We start from the raw sequence: 19,900 nt of genomic DNA, 5'->3' as shown, positions 1-19,900 counted from the left end.
TCGTGTTATGACCCATCAGATTTGTCTTGTGAGCCTTTGCGAGGAGCCGAGCCCGAGTTCAAACCACTACTTCCACTGATGCATCAGTATCAATATCAGAAAAATCTATTGTTTTGGATTGGTTACACTTTATAATCAGCATTTATTAATCTATTATAAAGGTTTATAAACACCAGCAGAAACTTTACAATAAACAATGTTTTAATTAATTTGTTGTATGAATTTGCCTGTTAATGTTTGGTGTTATTATTATTAAGTGTTACCTGACAATTTCCCTCAGAACACGTACTTGTACTGTGGTACTTAAAGCACATTTTGCTGATCATACCTCTTTACTTATACTCAGAAAGCAATTTATATTGCAGGACTTTAACCTGCAAGTTTTTCTTCCACTAATATATAGTAAGCTGAACCCCTCTCAGCGGACAACCATGGGACCTCGAATGGCAGGAGACAAATAATTGTTTTATCATATAATTGTCACACAATATGTTTGTCAATTTAAAAAGTTTTTTGTTTTTCAATTTGAGAAAGTTGCGACTTTTAAAACAACTAATGAAATATAAGACTGCATAATTATGGCCAACAGACACATAAATGACTTTGTCTTGTTTAACACTCACCAAAACCAAAACCTTAAAGCTTATAGAGACAGGTCCATAGTCGCTGCTGACAGAACTGACTGACTCTCCCTTCAATTGATTACAGCTTTCAATATGGCCATATTTACTGCAATTTCAAATGTTTTTCATACTGAGGTGTTTTCAGTGCTGAGGTGGCGGCCATATTGGCGTTGGTGATGTATGTTGAGCAGGACGATGAAGTTTGCTGAGCAGTTTAACTCAGAACTGAATAGACATTAATATATATATATATATATATATATATATATATATATATATATATATATATATATATATATATATTACATATTATGTCTAGCAAAAGTATAATATAAATTATATTATATTTTACTCAATCTATGGCAAACTGGGACTTTCTTGACTTGCTAAATGATCTTTGACATCACATGTGTCACTCATGGTACAACACTTGTCTCTTGCCAGGATCAGGTCCAGTGAGACACACTGGAGGAGGCAGGACTTCCCCTCGCTATAAAGATCCAGATCATTTAGTCGGTTGAAACAGGTACCGATACAGATAATCATTTACTTACTCATCCCTGCTAAAAACTATAAATCCATTATTCATTTTTTCTAAAAACAGCTGCCTGCTGTGGCTTAAAACACTGCTATTAGACGGATGGGAGTGAACCAATCAAAATAATGAGCCGAAACTCTCTTTTAAGCTCCATAAAGCCGAGGGGAGCCGCAGAATCAGGTGACAACTCTCTGTATACGAGGACACCCTTTCACATTGTCACTTGATGCATTGTTATTATAAAAGTATCAATTATAGGGTGAAAATACTTCTTCCACTGCGGCTTGAAACCCAGAATAAAAAAAAAAAAAAAAAAGAGAAACGTACACGACCGGCTGTGGTAAAATACTTTTATAGAGCAGTAATCCATATCTGAAATATAGCATCCAAGCAGAATAGCTCTGTCATCATACAGAACTCAACTCACTCATTTTCTCAGTTTTATATATGCTTTTTTTTCTGTAAATATGTTCACGTGGTTAAGTGTGTGAGTGTGTGTGTGTGTGTGTGTGTGTGTGCGCTGTATGTGCACGTAGACACGTGTAGTAGCTTTTCATCAATTACAGTATATTAAAAGTTTTAAATACAGGTCATAATAATTCTTTTTTAAATGTCTCTGGATATAAAAGCTGGTGTTCTGACCCTCATTAGTCCATTAATGAAGATGAATCCTCCCCCTCTCTGTCTTCTTCTTTCTTACTTTATAAACTCTGTTCACTTCATCTTTTATAAATACTCTGCTGTATTGCCTCTTGTACTTTGCCCCCTTGACCCCTTCCCCTGCCTCTGTACAGTTGATTCTCTTTATATCTCTCTAATTGCTTCCTAACTGTGAGTCATATTGTGGACTGAGCTTTTGCTTTTATTTGACTTCAGCACTTTTACTTTCCTGCGCCAGTATCAGACCCATAAGTGCTGAAGAGGCATTTTAAGAGCAGTAACAACATGTGCGCCCCGATCAAATCATTCCCATCAACTCCAACGGCAGCAGCTAAAATCATAACCTTTGTAACTCCTTCTCCTCCCACAGTTTTGTGTTTGCATTTTAATTCTCCAGTTCATTCCACGCTTTTTTTTAATCAGATCTCCATTGTTTCGTGTTTTTTTTTTTTCTTTCTAAGAAGGGTACGCAGTGCATTACAGTATCAAAACGTCTTTTGCTCGGGCCTCCGGTGCTCAGAGGAACCAGAAGCATTTCTTCCTGTTCTTCTTGGTGGTGGCAGGGGGTCGCACCACTTGGGGGGAGTCTTGTTGGTGGGGTGTGGTGGGCTGGGGAGTGGCGGGCTGTGGCATGCCCTCGGGAGGGTCGCCCACCTTCCATGTGCGTACCACCTGGCCTTCCTGCAGACGGAAGTCATGCTCTACACTACAAAGGGAAAGACAGAAATAGACAATGCGGGAAAAGGTCAATGATTTGAGTTTAAACCGGTTAAAAACTGATTTGGACTATGGGACAGCATAAACAAACACAACACTGACATGCTCTATCTGCTAACGCCATGCTGGTGTTGTTCCGGGTACATCAAGATTACCGCAGCCATCGTAGAACCATCATTTCATCCGACCAATCACGCTGTGGTGAAGTCATAGGACCATCATTTCAACTTACTACAATGCAATAAAGTCCAACTCTGAAGCAAGTGAGCCCTCTACGGTAAATTTTCAGAACTAACACATTCACAAAAAATGCCATATCCACTGCCCTCCACTCAGTCTTCACACACCTTGAGAGTGCTGAACGCCGGAGCCCAACATGGGCTCAAAAGAACTTTATTGTGAAGTACGCAGATGACACCACCATTATTATAAACAATGATTAGAGTTCATATCTGGATGCTTTTGCTTTTATAAAAAAGAAGGTAAAGACACACACCCATGTCTACATCAGTGGTTAGGTTTAGGAAAACATGGTATGGATTTCAATGTATTGCCTTTCACAAAATGAGACTTGTGTTCGAACGGATAACTTCTCCCATGTGTGTTATTTCCTAGTCCTAGTTAAAATTATTAAAACGGGACTGGTCTGTTGCAATGATGTTCCAGCAGCATTTATCATAATGTTCCAGGAACAACACCAACATGGCGGTATCGTGCACATATCGTGTATCATCGCCGTCTTAGTCAAAGAGCTGCCATGAAAGCACAATCAAACATTTGCAGTTTTTTCTGGCCAACTGATGAATAAAGGTACATTTTCATCCTGTTTTAGCTCCATTTTTGGTCTCCTCCACTTCCTGAAGAGAACATCTGTGTTCACCGGCTATAATAACTGTGTGTGTTTGCCATTTTGTGCTGACCAGGTACAATGGTTTTTTCAAGCTTTTCGCTGAAAACTTATTAGCCTCTTGCCACGTTGAACACTGCAGAGGTAATGTCAATAACAAGAATGCACACAGCGCAAAACACAAGAAAGGACTAGTGTGAAAAGCATCACAGAGAAGTAGTGAAGTCTCCCACATCTGCCACTTCCTAGTGGACAATAATGAAGGCGTTGACAAAGTGAATCAAGCTCTGAAATGCTGAGTATCACAGAAATGTTGCAGCGCAATCCCAGGACAGCAGTTGACATACACACACCGCAAACGGAAAGTCAGCAAAGGTGCATTGTCAGTCACATGACAGTATAGCTCAGGGGCTTCGCCGCCGAAATGAGATGTGAACTCTGATGCACCCCTGCAGAAGCTATAGGTGAAGGTAAGCAATAATAAATGAATGCATCTGCAATAAAAGGGATAAAGACAATATTTGCTTGGTGAATTACTTTTGTCAGCAGTTACACGTTGGGTAAGCTCCCCCCTCCCCACGTGAACTGATTCTATTCCCCCCTACTTTTCTTTTTTTTTAATTCATTTTACTCTGCTGCTATTCTTGCTTATTATGCAGTGGCCTAGTTAGCTGGTGTTTCTCATCACGGCACAGATGCTGGAAATAAAGAGGACTCCCTCGGTTGAGGATACGAGGAGAGAAGTGCTGCAGAGGAAACAAGGAGGACTGAGCTCAGCAGCAGCAGCAGCAGCAGCAGCAGCAGCAGGGCCCGGAGAAGAACAATGAGGACTCTCACATTCATATCCATCTGACTTCATACCTCCCACTCCCTCAGTCACTTAAATACTTCACGCTGGATGCCCACTAGTAATCTAAAAAAACAGGTGAAACATCAAGCTCCAGACAGGAGCACAGTGCAGGTACCGGTCAGAGTAAACAGCGAAAAAGTGAGTGGGTACAGAGAGCAGTGGAGAGGATTTCTTCCCTCCGCAATATTTACAGCAGGTAGGAGAAAAAAAACGCCACTTCAACTAAACCTCTTTGTGGCAGCTGGGACTGCTTCACAGCTTGAAACCAACCTCCAAAGCTGTGTAAAACGAGGCTCTAGTCAGTAGCAAACTAAGTGATAAGAGTCGGTTGCTGCTGTTCTACCTCCCTGAAATGAGTAGAGTAAATAAAGTCTTCCGTCGCCCCCCCGCTACATCTTCGCAGCTTTCCCTATTTGTGCCACCATACAGCTTCCTATAGAGTTCCCCGGTGGCTCTCGCCCTGCGTCCGCTGTGTGTTCCCTCTTTGTGAAAATGAATAGCCCCAGTCCACAGCTCTGTGTGATGAAGGCACATTGGCGCTGTAGGGAGCTGTCCACCCTCAACCTTAATTATCTGCACACTGAGCCCACAAACTGTGGCAGGCAGGATGCTGTGAACCTAACACAGCTCTTTCAGCTGCTCTTCCTCTGTTCTCTGCTCACATCTACGCTTTTCTGGCTCCGGGCTGCGCCACACCTCGGGTCCTGCCTCCGGGCAAATTAGGTGTGTTTTACGGATGATACGGGTTTCAGAGAGAGATGATGGCGCTGGTGTGTTGACCTGAGCTCAGAGGTGGCCGTTTGCAAAGCCTGCTCCACCCAGAGTGGAACCAAAGCTGAAAGGAATGTGTTTTTTTTTTGTTTTTTTTCCCGCAGGAGTTTGTTGTGTGCACTTGGACATTTGACCTTTACTTTGCAGAATGATGGATGTGTAGAGTGTGACACTAGAAGGCTGTTTTGTGCATTAATCTGCTCAAGGTTGTGTGATAGTGAGGAAGTCAATCATGATCCAATATGCAACAAGAGAGAAGATGACAGCATTTAGCAACTTAGGCTCAACTACACTTTCTTAAGGAAAGTTCAGTGTCATAAACACATCCAACACCGAAGTTCATCACAGATCACAGTCTCAAGATTAGAAAAAGTTCAGAGAATACACAGTTTTTACTGTATTTTCTTAAATCATAAAACTACAACAAAAATGTTTAGATGTCTCAATAACAAGGTTTAAAGAGGACAAACTGAAAACAAGGTAAACAAAGAGATGGGTCCAACATAAATAGATGTACAATTAAAGGATAAGTTCGCCTAAAAAGAAATATTTGGTCATTATCTCCTCCCCCCCATACTGATGGAAAGTCAGGTGAAGTCTCTGCAGCCATAAAACTTTTCCATACCTTCACAGCAAAACAGCTTTGAGGCATTTTCCTAAACGACTGAAGGAGATGGGGACTTGTTTCAAAATGCAAAACAAGAAATAACAAGGGAAAGAAAATAAGTACAATGGTGCCGTACAGCCATGAAAATAATCAACCCATTAATTGACGGTGATAATACCTGTCAGTCGCAGCTGTGATGACCTCGGAGTTTACTCATCAAAGTCAACACACCTGCAGGAAAAGCTGCGTCTCTGTTGCTGTAAAGCTCGTGTCAGTCCACTATCCATTCCCACTGTGTGACCTTTACTTATTCCATCCTCAGAGATTTACTGTTCAAATCTCTCTCTCTTTCTTTTTTTTAATCATTTCCGAATTGGGAGACAGTGACCTTGCCCAAGAGCACTACCCCAGCGCATCTCTAGGGGGGGTTGAATCAGCAGATTTGTAGTTACAACATTATTTGCCTGGAACTCAAGGTTATCCACTACTGTCAGTTAGAACAATGGGAGAAAATGAACGATAATATTACGAATATCACCGGCACTTCTTGCGTCTACATCCCACCTTTTTTTTTTTTTCATTTTTCTATTTTGCTGCAGTCAGATGACACATTAAGTGCTGGTGGTCAGAAGAAAAGAGCACGGCACTGCACTCTCCGTGGATGAGGGTATTAAGTGCAGTCAGACTGGATTCGGGATAAAAAGTTTGACAAGCTGAAAACAATATTCTAAACCAGTATTTTAGAATAATAAAAGTATGGAGGTTGAGAGGGGCTTCATCTCTATTTCATCCTTCCATCCATAAAACATTCATACAGCAGCAGCAGCAGCAGGAGATCATCATTTCTCCTCCGTCTCTCCTCCTCTGTGCTGCTGCTGAGTGGCGGAGGAGACACTTTGAGCAGAAATATAGCCGCGCGAAGGCAATCAACTCAAAATATCTTTGCAATTTTCTCTCCTATAGGCTGAATATCTTTTTTTTCTTTCTTTCTTTCTTTCTTTTTTGTAAAAAGAGAACATTTCATTTCAGCAGGAATTACATGAGCAGTCGATCTCTGAGGAGAGGGCTGCTCATTTGTGATGAGCTACAGCACCCGACCGGTGCATGTATGTGCCAACACACAACACGGCAGATGAATGTGCACCGCCATCTCCTGTGACCCCCACAACCCCTCAGCATCCACACACACACACACACACACACACACACACACACACACACACACACACACACACACACACACACACAGCCTTCCTATTACTCCACAGGAGAACAGGCTGTACCCTGAGGTATTAAACTCTCCTCGGACTATTACTCTGAGACGGTCCCGTCAGCTGCTTGGCTGTCACACGGCGTCCCAAACTGTGGTCGGACTTTTAAAAGATCCCTCTCCGATACACCGGCATCAGGATTCAGATTGCACCGATTCCGGAGCGGGATGTAAACAGAGTGTCACAGAGTCTGACATTTGGTTCTGGCTCATGATTGTAATTCATCCGACCGGGCGCGATTTCGTTCGGCTCATCCATTTCAATGAACTCTGCGGCAGAATGACATTGAATGCTTAATAATAAAGATCCTCCTCAGATATTGTTTCGTGCACTGCCTCGGTGCTGTTTGAGCAGGATTGTGTACTGTATCTATTCTGAATTCTGTTAATTAGCTGCAGGTTTCGCCACGGTGCGCGACTCATTTTTTATTGCTCTTAAGCCAAAAGTTAAGGTAAATAATGCCTTAAAATAAAGGAAAAGTAGTGGTGTGTGACAGGGAGTGTATAGCATTGATCAATACTTTAAGAGGGAGTTAAGTTAGGGATGTATGAGGAAAGTTTGGCCTGTTTTACCATCACCTTATATCTGTTTTTTGGGTCATTGTTCATTTGACTGCAGCTTTTCTGCCTGTAAATACCTTTCCAGACTTTTGTGGATGATGCGGATATGTCCAAATACATCTGTGTTGATATCAACACAAAAAACGTCACGGTTATAGATGAATCCTCCTCCCTCTCCTGCACCCTCTGCCCAGCAGCCAGCCTTCACCTACACCCAACACCACACTGAGTGTTTGCAGCAGGTGAGAACATGTCCGACAATCTCCTGGCTGAACGCTGCATGTGTGAAAGGGCAGGGCCACGGGAGTTCACATGTGAAAACTGCTTATGTTAAACATGACGTAGAGCAAAGGTTTAAAAACTGAATCAATGATGGAATTCTTGAGTCCTGCTACATCTATATTAGAGAGTGATGAGGACGAGTTCAGGAGTGTCACAGCCTCAGGAGTGAAGCTGCTCTGTAGTCTGGTGGTACGGCAGTGAACACTTCTGTATCTTTTGCCAGAAAGTAGCAGGGTGAACAGACTGTGGCTGGGTGGGTGTCATCTTTTAGTGTCCACTGGGCTCACTGTCAGTGGAGGATGGCGCAGGATGCAGTCATGACACTTCGTTGGTGTGTAGCTAAAGGTATATTCAAATGTAAATCAACAAGGTAATCGACTTGCAGGGACTTCCCCACAACAGGAGAGTGGTGAGTTGTGTTCACTTTACAATAGCAATCTGGCAAAGCCAGCAGAGGTTTGATGCCTCGAACTATGTGCCAGGACCCATTTGTACTGTTGCTGAAGTTTGGTGCTGTTGTGAGCATTATTTGTGGCTTTTTTGATGGGTTTCTTGTTGGAGGCGTATACTGCAATGTATTGTTATCATGCGGTCATTTCTGAGGTTGCTAAAACTACGTAAGCTAGCAGTCTGCTAGCTTGATCTCTCGAGGAGGGGTCTTACTCGGTGTCATGTTGTGTTAGACCATGGATTAAACTTACACTGGAATATCGCTCTAAGATACTCATGTTTCAGAACGTGAACATGTCAATGTGACGAGCTGGTGTCTAGTTTACAGTACGTTTTTGAACAATGTCTAATATCCGGATATAACATAATCAAATTAGTGTGTCAGTATGACAGACTCAGCTCAGGGTAATGAACTTGCGATCATGAGAACCTGTCTTACATCTAAAGATAATGAGATAATTAAGGCGTCTTCTCAAGCCAGACACCCCGTCAGCTTGTTTACAATCAAAGGTTTATCGTCGTCAGATTCGTTCTACATATCGACAGCCGGCTGAGGCACCTTTTCTGTCTGACGGCTTTTAAGCAACTGCGATTGACAGCGAGCAATCGGAGGAGGGGAATCAGAAATCACTAATCTTTGCATTTCAACACCTCTATTCATCGAGCTCACAGAGGTTCTCGAAAAGAAAAAAAATCTCATCAGGGAAACTGAAGGCACACAGAAGACTTCACTTAGTGGACTCAGGCAAGAAGCATTATTTCAGTTTTGTATGGCTGGGAGGAGACAGTGTGACGGAGCAAGAAAAGACAGACACCGACACTGTTAACACGACTAATACCTCGGGGACACATCATCACATGATTTATGCGATCCACGTCGGGGGTTTGACTGCGTGGTATAATTTATGCTAATCACGGGACGCTAACAGCTTAAACGCACATCACGGCCAGTCGGCTCACATTACGCCACGCACCTCTCAGCACAGGACAGAACAGTATATTGTACCGAAACTATGTGCGCAAGGATACGAATGCTCAAGGTCAATACATTTGGCTTAATAACTAAGTGCTGAAGTGCTTGGCAGCGATTCAGAGTAAACAAGGGGGGGATTTTAAATAAAGTAACCTTGTTCGGCTTTAACGTTACAGCCTCTCCCTCCGTCTTTGTCCTCCTGCTAGCATCTTTCTTTTTTTTTTCTCCCCCCATTGTGTGATAATGAATGCCAAATATTTACATTTTCATAGCAATTACCCGGAAAGATTTCACTAATGCGACCTTATCAACGACCTCTGGCTCTTTCCGCAGAGCTTTGTTTTTCAAAAAATCAACAGCACAGCCCTTTTTTCCCAATGAGAGGGGAGAAGAAAAAAAAGGGGGGGGGGGGGGGGGCAGCCGCTCACCGCGTTTGTATTTCTCTCCACGTGCATAAATAAATCACACAGAAATGTTGTTGATTGAAGAGACCAGATGAAGAACCTGGCAGGTGTAAGATCAGAGGAGAAGAAAATCCCCCCGCATCATACAAAAGCTTTTTTGTAAATAAAGAGCAAGCGAGGTAAAGATTGATTACCGAGGAAACATAAGCTAGGGATGAGGAAATAAAAGCACATGTAGGCCGGGAGCTTAACGGTCCCATCAGAGTCAGCCTGTACCACTTTAAAACTTGACCCGCTATTGTGGTCTAACTCTCGGTGCTTTGTTTACTCTGCAGAGCTCATTGTGCCATGGGAAGATGCCGTACAAAATGCATAAATGAGACAAGCTTTGCACACACAGAGCCAGCAGCCAAGAGCGGGGCTGGCAGTCCTGATCATCCAGGATCTGTTCTGTGGGAAAAAAAAAAGAAAAAAAAGCTGTCCACTGTGAATTCACACTCATTACTGGTTTACTTTGGGACTTTGCACACTGCTAACACCCTAACTGCCTCTGTCAGGTGTAAACTGGCCACTGAAGGCACCACAGAGGGGGTCGTGCTGGCAACACAAATAGGACAGGTATGGCTAACGACGGACACGACGAAATAATCGAAAACATTTTTGCAATAATTGACTTTTTGCGGTGACTTGGAGGCAGCAGAAACAAGCTGTCGACACAACATTTGGCATATTGTGTGTGTGTGTGTGTTTTTTTTAAAGCAAAAACTTGAAAATTTGGAAAATATGCTTGAAATGAAAAAAGAAAAAAAAGGGTTGCAGCTGGCCAAGAAATAGTCTGCTACACAACCCCCCCGTAAGACGGTGAATTGCGATTTCTTATTGTAAGCTGGACGGCTGATTATCTGTTCACAACCATGCAGAGCTGTCTTGCTCGATAACTCAGTTCCATATTGATTTCCTGATTGATTTATTTTAAATTGCTTCTTTCAATTTGAGTTAGTTACACCTTTCTCTTTCTATCCAAAATCCTAAACCTGTCATCCTGACTTAACACTCAGCTTGCCTATTGTATCCTCCAGAACACAAAGTCAAATTGGAAGATGTGTGGAAACACAGTGGATGCCAGACTAAAAAAGGACATTTTTTTATCCTTTATTTATGCAGGAGTACCCAATGATTCATGACTACCATATTTATGACTGTTTGACTGAGAGGATGTTCACTAAAGTAAGATTTGTGTCCCATCTGTGATGCAATAAAATGTAAGTTCAAGTGATTTCCAGTATGTTTTGGTGCAGTTTTAAGCATTTTTTGGAGTGTTGAAACAATAATAATTATCGGAATGATATCATGAATCCCAATTATTCAGGCTACAACAATGACGTGACATTTTCATGTTGTCTCATGCCTGCAGTTGGCAGCTGGATCAAACAAACAATAGAAAAGGGGTTCATTTGTGTTCTTTAGAGATATTGGTCAACAGATCTGGACTGAACTAGGTTAGCTGTTCCTGTATCCATACTAAGCTAATCAGAGGGTATTGAATTCTCATCTAACTCTTAAAATCTTTGTGAAGTAAAGGGGAACAGAAGTGTCGGCTGATGGAGTCGAGTCTGCAGTTTCACCTGCATTGGCTGGTGTTGTTTCTCAATCACTGGGCAGGAAAGTCTGAGCTTGCGCGATTAACCTCCTCTGTTTCTTTGGCCCGTGAGCTGCTGAACGTGTCATTGCAATTCAGTGGGAATCTGAGCACGAGGAGAGCTTCAGCGCAGTTAAACCCGAGTCAGGGCAGATCCGTGTCGATAACAGCCGAGCGCTGGCATTGAGGAAATTGGACCGAAATGTACTGTTCGGCTTCCCGGGGCTGTTGTGAGCCAAATTTAGTGCAACATATGTGACGAGGTGTGCTTACCCAGTCTGTCCTAACGTCCACGCCAGGATTTTTTTTCCTCAGCTCGCGCCCACAATGGATATTTATCCAACGCTCGGCAGTCGGTAGACACAAAACTTTTCTCTGTTATTAGGACATTTTTGTGGGCTATTATTTGTTGAAACGTCGCCAGGATGTAACAGCAATAAAGCAACCGTACAGTAAGTCCGCCAAGGTGAATTAAAAGGCAAAAGGTGACGGCTGGCTGCACGCAGTACCTGTTTGTCCTCAGCACCGCTGAGGTATTGAGTGATAGCTGCTGGAGCGGAAGGCTCTGATGGATGAGAGGCTATAGAGGAGATCTCAGAGAGAGGGGTGTGATGGCAGGGTGGCAGTTTGCCACCTGTGAAAAAGAAAAAAAAAAAAAAAAACCCAAACAAAAGCTAGCAGTCGAGCTCCATCCATCTTTATCTCTGTCACACCCATTCATAACCACACACAAGCGCGTTGAGGCGTTCTTCATGGTTCTGTTTGTGTGAAGGCGGGGTGTGTGTTATTTGTTTCACCTCTCTGGCTCTTGGAGGTGGGACGGATAACGACGGTCTCAAGGGGTAATGAAGATTTAGGGCGAAGGTGAGCCACGGGGAGGATCGTTGGAGGGTGTGTGCAGAGATGCAGAAAATAGGGAGCAGATCGACGTGAGGGGATGAGGAGTGAGGTCAGAAATAAATGACAGACATATTTAACAGAGTGAGCGTAGGTTAGTTTTGTTTCCTCTGACGAACACTTTTCAGGGTTTGGAAAAGCGGCTTCTGTGTCCAAAAGATTCACAGAGCAACAGGTAAAGAAAAAAATGGAGGAAATTAATATATTCACAAAGTTTAAAGTCGATTTTAATCCGCATTTGTATATAAATTTACTGAAAAAGCTCATGTGACGTTGTTGAACTTGAAAAACGCCAGTAAGTCGACTTTAGATATATATTTCTTTACATATATAAAACATAAAGATATTCAGGTAGACAGAAATATGGTGCTAAACAATGATTTTAAGTGGTAAGTGAGGGTATTAATTTGTTCAAAAGTCCTCTAGATATTGCCGTGATAATGATTTTTCTTTTTCTTCATTAGCTTTTCTTATTTCCGTCCTTCTGCTGCTGTAACACCCAGACTTGCCCTTCAGTGGGATCAATAATGAATTGTCTCATCTTATTAATGTTAAATAGTCATTTACTAATGCTTTATAGATCAGTGAATTCAGATGCATTAGATGTTCATTTTGTTGATTGTGGTCAGGATGCCACAGTAAGTGGTCGGCTGGTCCTTTGGTTGGCTTAATTCTTGATCAGCTACGGCCGGCTGCGAGCTTCCACTGCCTGCACCAGCAGGCACGGCTGAGCAGTGTGTGGTGTAGCTGATGTATTTGGTGCGTAACTCTTGAAATTTTAAACGTTGTGGTCTGCAGAGGCGGTTAACGAGTTCCCGTAGGGGCCATGCTGAGAGCTTAAAGGTCCTATTTGTAAGATAGCTGATTTTTTGAGGATGAGACTCACAAAATCAACTATCTTACAAAAAGGACCTTTAAACTAGCAAGAGAAGACGTGAGTAGATCAGTGGGAGGTCAGTGATTGCACAGTGTAATGATTGTAGAAAATGATGTGTATAGGTTGGTGCCCTGCGAACCTCTGCCATCACTATGCCATTCAGTCTAACACCAGGATGGATTTTTCACAAAAAAATGAGGCTCTAATTATGGCACAAAGGAAAGCACATCTGGCACATCTGCCGTCGTGCAACCAAAACTTGACGAGGCACTGTTTTCCACTGTTAACAGTTGACCAACTAAAAGTAACTGTGGAAACTCAACACTGCAAATAAAAAGAACCTCAAAGAAAGGAGGGTGATAGAAACCAAGGTAAACCAAGAGTAAACACATGGGCATTCACTCAGTGGAGAACTACAGTGAACAGACGGACATTCACTCAATGGAGATGATCCGGTGACGTGTCAAAGTCTTTTTCCCTGTAGACTTTACTAGATCGGTAAATAACAAAACTTACTATCAAGACAACTGACCAACAAACTAAGATTTCTCTGGATTCTTGCAGTTGATTTTTGCTTTGGAAAGTAGCCAGGTGTCGCTAACGCTGTCCTCTCCTTCAGACCATTTATCCCAAAACCAACAATCTCGCAATCACGGCCACTTCAACGCGGTCAGTGGACCGGCAGCTGTATGGATGTGAGAGAATAATAAACAGTGTTTGGACTCTCCCGCTTTCCCTCTTCATTCTTCTCACGGTGACATCTGTTGTTGTTTGGTGTGAAACGACACTGTTAGTTGATTACTGTGCTGTCCAAATAATCAGAGAAAAGAGTTTCCCGACTGGAAAATTCACACTCGCGCCCCCTCAATTGGAAACAAGGACTCGGGGAGTCAGCGAAAATTTTGGTGTACGACTTGCCAACTATGATGTCATACGCACAGAAACATGGCGTGTGAAACTAAATGAGGACAGTAACTGTTCTCCTTCCTCACAGTTCACATTTGTACATGTCATAATCTGCATAGCGTATTGAAATTCCAACAGATATAAAGAAAGACATATCGGGAAGCGGAGGGGATGGTGCTGGAGTTATAGGCGGGGAAGGCTGCTAAGCCAGTGACCACAGTTCAAGACTGCGTTTCAACATTTCAACAAGTTTGAAACCACTGCATATTTTTCCAGGAAACTTTGGGACAATTTTCCCGCCATGTTTGTGGCGACCAAAGCAGTTATTATAAGCCAAAAAAAAAACCTTTCCTAAACCTAAACCAAGTGAATATTGTACCTAAACCTAACCAGAACATAAAAACAGCATTGTGACACATAAAATAAATAGAAATGTTACATTTCGACATATCCAGAAATGTACATGGCCAACATTGTTTTCTGGCTGGAGAAGCTAAGGAACATGTGACAAGACAACTATTAACACTACTGCCTGCACACAAGTTCATTACTAATTCATTCTCAACCTTTGCTACCTTCATGCTGGAGGTCAAGACCAGCCAAAGACATTTCTTCCAACCTGGCAACCTGAGAAAACATGTAACTTAAAACCGACCCATGAAGCATTAGCAAATGATTTACTACCAAAAACAAATAGTTACCATCATTACAAATGGGAGGCCATAAGTGCTATTTAGACTATAGTAAGTGGAAACATATCCCTCACGCTAGCCATCAGCATTTAGTATCTCATTTATCGACGATCTCTGATAATGACATGAGCGCGGAGCCAAAGCAGGGAGAAGATTGAGAGTGGGTGCCAGTGGAAGAGCTTTAGGGATCTAATTTAGCTGTGGGTGTGATTCTAGTGTGATTAGTATTTATATGACACATCATCCACATTAGGCAGTGCTTCCCTGTTCCACATGCCACTCTTGATCTTCCTCTCTCCTCCCCGTTTCAAAGACATGGCACATCGGTGATGGGCACCATCTGGCACTCACTGTTGGCGCGAGCACGGCTCTGTGATTATTGCCAAACAGCACGAACAAGGGGTTCTCGCTCTCCCTCTTCTCTCGGTGTTGTCTCTCCCTCCGTTTCACACCCAGCCCTATATATGTCACGTCTTCACACAAACAAACTTGTGAGTGGATGGATACACATTTGTAAGGACGTACAGCGATTTTACGGTCTCGCATCTCCGGTGAATGGTCTGAGACAAAATGTGTGCGGCTCCCACTTCACAACAAACACCGTGGCTGTTTGTTGTTTTTTTTTTTTTTTTTATGTAACTGTCGCACTGTCAGAGGTGCAAAAGAAAAACAGAGTGTTTGGAACAAATAATGCTCTTCATTTCTATTTTCTTGTTTTCTCGCTGTGAAAATCTCGTGCCCCCGCTGGCTGAGCGTTTCCTCCGCGCAGTTTCATATGAATGAGAGTGATGCCGACAGTGTATTTTCTTCCTTCTCCCCTGCGAGCTGCCTGTTGCTCCGCGGCTCACCCTCAAGTAAAGATGGATTACTGCAGAAGAACTGCCTGCCCTGCCCTTTACACATTTCACACACACACCACTTCTCCATTATCAGCCTCATCCACGGGGGGAAGGGGTGCGCATGTGCACACACACACACACACACACACACACACACACACACACACACACACACACACACACACACACACACAGGTCTGAAAGCACTGACAGGGTTGTTAGCAAAAGGTCAGTGTCAAGAATCTGACAAATCTTTCTTTAGAGAAATGAGAACCTCTCATATCCAGTTAAACTGAAAACACAGCAGCTCTTTTTCTCCTCTCTTGTTGTCTCTCTATCGGTTTGTATTTAACTCTGTCTCTCTCTGTCTCTCTCTCTCCCTCTCTCTGTGTTTTTGGTTTGAGAAACGCAGCGAGGAAGAAATCTGTTTGTGCTCGTGATCAATCTCCTGTCAGATATGGACGACCTGACAATTTGAGCAAATCCAGGCTGTGCAATCGGAGGATTATCCTGATGTTGCTTAGCTGAGGGGACTTAGCCTCAGGAAAGGTAGTTTTTGATGAGTCTCTCAAAATGTATACAGTTTATTTTCTTTCTTCACAGCATGAATACTGTTTGTTAGCTGGCTATATGTCATATTTTTCATATTTCAACCATCATTTTGATCCTTTTAATTACAAGCAAAACATATTTAATGTGTTTTATTCTTGTCACTCCCTCTCGATGGCACATTTTACCTTTCTACCTATATGCAGAATATGCATGTGTGATAAGTTAGATGAGAATGGACACAGCACACAACAAAGGTCCTGTACACACCTGTCGCTGTCACGCTGCCAGGGTCATGTCGTTCTAGGAATCAACCCGTTCAGTTGATAACTTATGTAATGTACATCACATGAGTAAAAGAAGGATAAAGAATTAAAATGATATAACAAATGAAGGTTTTAATCCAAACCACAACCTTCTCCTAAACTTAACCAGACAGTTTTGGGGCCTTTAAACTTAACAACGACCATTTTACTTGTACTTACTCTCCTGCACATCCAAAACTTAGACAATACAGACTCCCATGAGATCCTGTTGTAATGCATATTACATTTTTATAGATCACATCAGCAAAATTTTTGCCACGTTTCATTTGCTCCCTCGACAATATCCACTCGCACAAATTCTGGCAATCAAATAAACTTTTTTGAGGTTTTAATGTGTAGGCACTTGAATGTGGAAAAAGTCAAAAGTGACCTTAAGTGCCCAGCTGAAGTACGTTATTAACAGTTAACCAAAGCTGTGGTTTTCCAGTAACATTCAACAAAGTCCCGCTGCTGTGTGAACCTCGGCACCTGTCTCCAGTGTCACACTCCTGCTCTCCGCGTGCCCACCATCCACCCCGACAACCTGCCGATGACTCACCTTGCGCCTCCTACTCTTGAACATGATCCAGGCAGCAATTTTGCTACAAAGCGTTTCTCCTACAAAATGTAATCGGAAAAACGATTGTCCGTCTGCCGTTCGGTGCTGAGCAGACTGCTCAGCTGCCTTTTTAAAACTCTGACGCCAGCTAAAAGAAACGAAAACCACATTGTGAGAGTGAAAGAAAAGTTTAAGTTTTATGGCCCCACAGCCAAACAATAGAAGAGCTGCTGATTTGGGGGGGATAAAGTTCATCGATACGAGCGCAAACACCCCCTTTCATTTGTCAATTTAATGTATTCTTTTTAGAGAAATATAGACTATAGACACTCTGAAGTCAGGGGAAGATTGCGGTTGATATAAAGGCGTACAGGGTCGAGATATATGGACACGCTGCTTCCTGCGCCAGCTGAACTTTAGCAGGATAGGCCAGTGTAAAAATAACTTCAACAGACACTGGGCTGCCTGATCTGTTTTTAAAGATGCTTTTAAAATTCATATTGTGTCTTCTCACACACACACACACACACACACACACACACACACACACACACACACAGGTTTTTCTATCGCTGTAATAGACTTTGTTGTTTCTTCTCTCTGTCTCTTTTGCTTTGCTTCTTCACTCCCCTCCCCTCCCTCTCTCCTAACCTCTGTATCTTCCCCGGGAATTCATTTTATATTCTATTCAGTCAGGTCCCCCCCCCCACCCTGTTATGATAATGGCAGTGAATTGTCAATGTTTAATGAATGGCTGGAGGCTGGATACAGGTTCAGAAATATCCCTGTGACTGTGAACATGAGAAGTTCATCTATAATTTGCTCACACATCGCTGTGTACTCAGAGAGGAGCCCCGGCACCGAGGCACAGATTTATTTTGGTAGGAGCGTCCTCTCATTTGCACACAATGTACGCATAGTGCAGATGTGGGTTTCCCCTGAATAAACTGTGCACAGACACACCTCGGGTTCCGGTTCATCTGGCCGTGGAAAGGGGAAAGCTGAGCTGTAAACAGCCGCCTGGGCAATCTTTCCTACTCACCTCCTCTCTGACGCTGCTCTCACCCTCTCTCTTCTTTCCTGCCGCCCCTATACCCAATCCGGAGCTGCGAGTTTGCACCGCTTCTCCTCATCCCCATTTAGGTGTGAAATGTATTTATATTCAAAGCGTAAAAAAAAATGGAGAAATGTGGCGGTGGTGGTGGTGGCGGCGGCGGCAGCAGCAGTGGTGGAGGGGAGTCAAGGAAGTGACACAAGCAATCTACTGGAAAAGGCGTCTCTTTCTCTGATGTCCGTGGAGCGCCATATTCGTCTGGATAAAACCAGGACAATGAGGAGCTGTCAGCAGCTACGGGCCAGCGTTGGAGCCGTGCGGAGAGTATTTGAATTGGACTGCCGTGCCCTTCTGGGCCCGCGTGTGAAACTGAATCAAAGGCGGTGAAAGGAAACGTGAGCCCAAGCTGAGAAGTAGCACTCTGGAGACGTGGAAGTAGACAGAAGCACATTATGGAGGGCAGGAGTAGTGCGAATGAGGGCTCCATGCACCACAGCCCACAGCTCTTAACGCCGCCTTGAGTGGCAGCAAAGACACTATGCATTGTTCTGACTAGATTCTGCACTTTAGAGCACAAAGTCTCCGCGTTCCCCTGACTCCGATTGCAAAAAAAAACCAAAACAATAAATGTGGATTCATGTTAATTCCCCGCACGCTGTTTGGAATTTTTCATCGCGATCGCAATTAATTCTCTGGGAGACTTCATCGGGCTGTATTAATGCGGCCTGTTTAACCATGCAAGACATGCAGCGCCGCTCCATCACGGGGATCTATGGGACAAACGTGTCTGGCAGCCGTCCTTCACCCGCGCCGAGCCAGCGGCGAGATGTCTCCGGGTCCCTCCTTTAACACTATTATTACTTTTTAAAATCTTTTTAAAGCCGCCGTGATTAATTTTTAATGTCGATGAATATTTCACCGCACACTAGAGTTAGGCATTTGTTGGAAAGAAAAAAAAAAAAGAGAGAAGGAAAACGAAGAGGAGAGAGAGAGAGAGAGAGAGAGAGGGGAAGAGGTACGGAGGCTGAATGAGAGGAGATATTAAGATGCATGAAGAGTCATCCCAAATTTCCCTCCCCGTGCCCAGAGTCTCTTATGCTCCACCAACTCACTCTCTGGTCGGGTCCATCGCAATCGAAGGACAGCGTGCAGCGACTATCCAGTCCTGTCATGCGATGTTGTGTCAGTGGGAGATGTGCGTCAGGGGAGCGCTGATTCATGATGGGTGTGTGGTGAGAGTGGCCAGTGATGAGTTGTTACTGTAGGCGCTGTCACAAAATGTTCGTCTCAAAGCCCTCCCCCGATGGATCAGTCTGTGGCCTTCGTCCTACCAGTCTTGGAGAGAGGAAAGCCCTCCGCCGCCGCCGCCACCACGCCTGGCATCCATATGCATATCACAAACGCGGGGAGGCATTCATCTACAAATAGGATGCTTAGGAGAGTCAGCGCGGACCGTAAAAATGAGCAGAACAGAATAGGAAACAACGCAGGGTGTGAAACGAGGCCACGGATATCAAACGAGCGTGAGTGGCATCCCCCCACAGATAACATTCAGCCAGCAGGAGTGGAGAGAAACAGCGAGAATGCTTCCTCAGCAACCTTTTTTCTCAATTATCTGCTGTTCAGTGAAGGCGGTGACGGATTGTATTTGAGAAGGGGTGGTTGGTGGTGGTGGTGGGGGGGGGACTCTTAGTGGACTCGTGGTTCAGCTGGAGAACGCACGGTCCGGAGAGTCATTAATCCATCTCAGAGTAGCAGCCCATCGAGCTCCTCCAGCGAAATGCGTGATCGAGCAACAGACAGAGCAGGCAGCAGAGATAAAGCAGCGGAGCACAGATCTGATTAGGCCTGCCGTCTCCGCACACTCCACAGGGATTAAGCACAACAGTTCCTTGTTAGACCTCCCTACTTTGTTCCACGCAGGCCCCCGTAACGCCATTAGCGAATAGAGAATAACTGGGAGGGGGACAAATATCACAACCACCGCTCGGTAATTAACAGCCCTGTGCTCGGCCACACAATCAAATTCA

General features: G+C 43.7%; 1 protein-coding gene across 7 annotated transcripts in view; it reads right to left on the bottom strand.

Annotated features, from left to right (window-relative positions):
• Window positions 1-2,274: 2,274 nt before the first annotated feature.
• The window catches only part of LOC119030004 (nascent polypeptide-associated complex subunit alpha, muscle-specific form), a 50,442-nt gene continuing 32,816 nt past the window's right edge, over window positions 2,275-19,900 (bottom strand). For all 7 annotated transcript variants that reach the window (XM_037117295.1, XM_037117293.1, XM_037117294.1 and 4 more), the window contains one exon: window positions 2,275-2,527. In XM_037117295.1, the coding sequence (XP_036973190.1) occupies window positions 2,338-2,527 (190 nt within the window). In that variant the 3' untranslated portion in view covers window positions 2,275-2,337. The remainder of the gene's footprint in view (window positions 2,528-19,900) is intronic.

Source organism: Acanthopagrus latus, chromosome 12 (assembly GCF_904848185.1).
Source record: "Acanthopagrus latus isolate v.2019 chromosome 12, fAcaLat1.1, whole genome shotgun sequence".
NCBI lineage: Eukaryota > Metazoa > Chordata > Actinopteri > Spariformes > Sparidae > Acanthopagrus > Acanthopagrus latus.
Note: the sequence above shows the minus strand (reverse complement) of the source record. Positions and strands in the feature narration are given on the sequence as shown.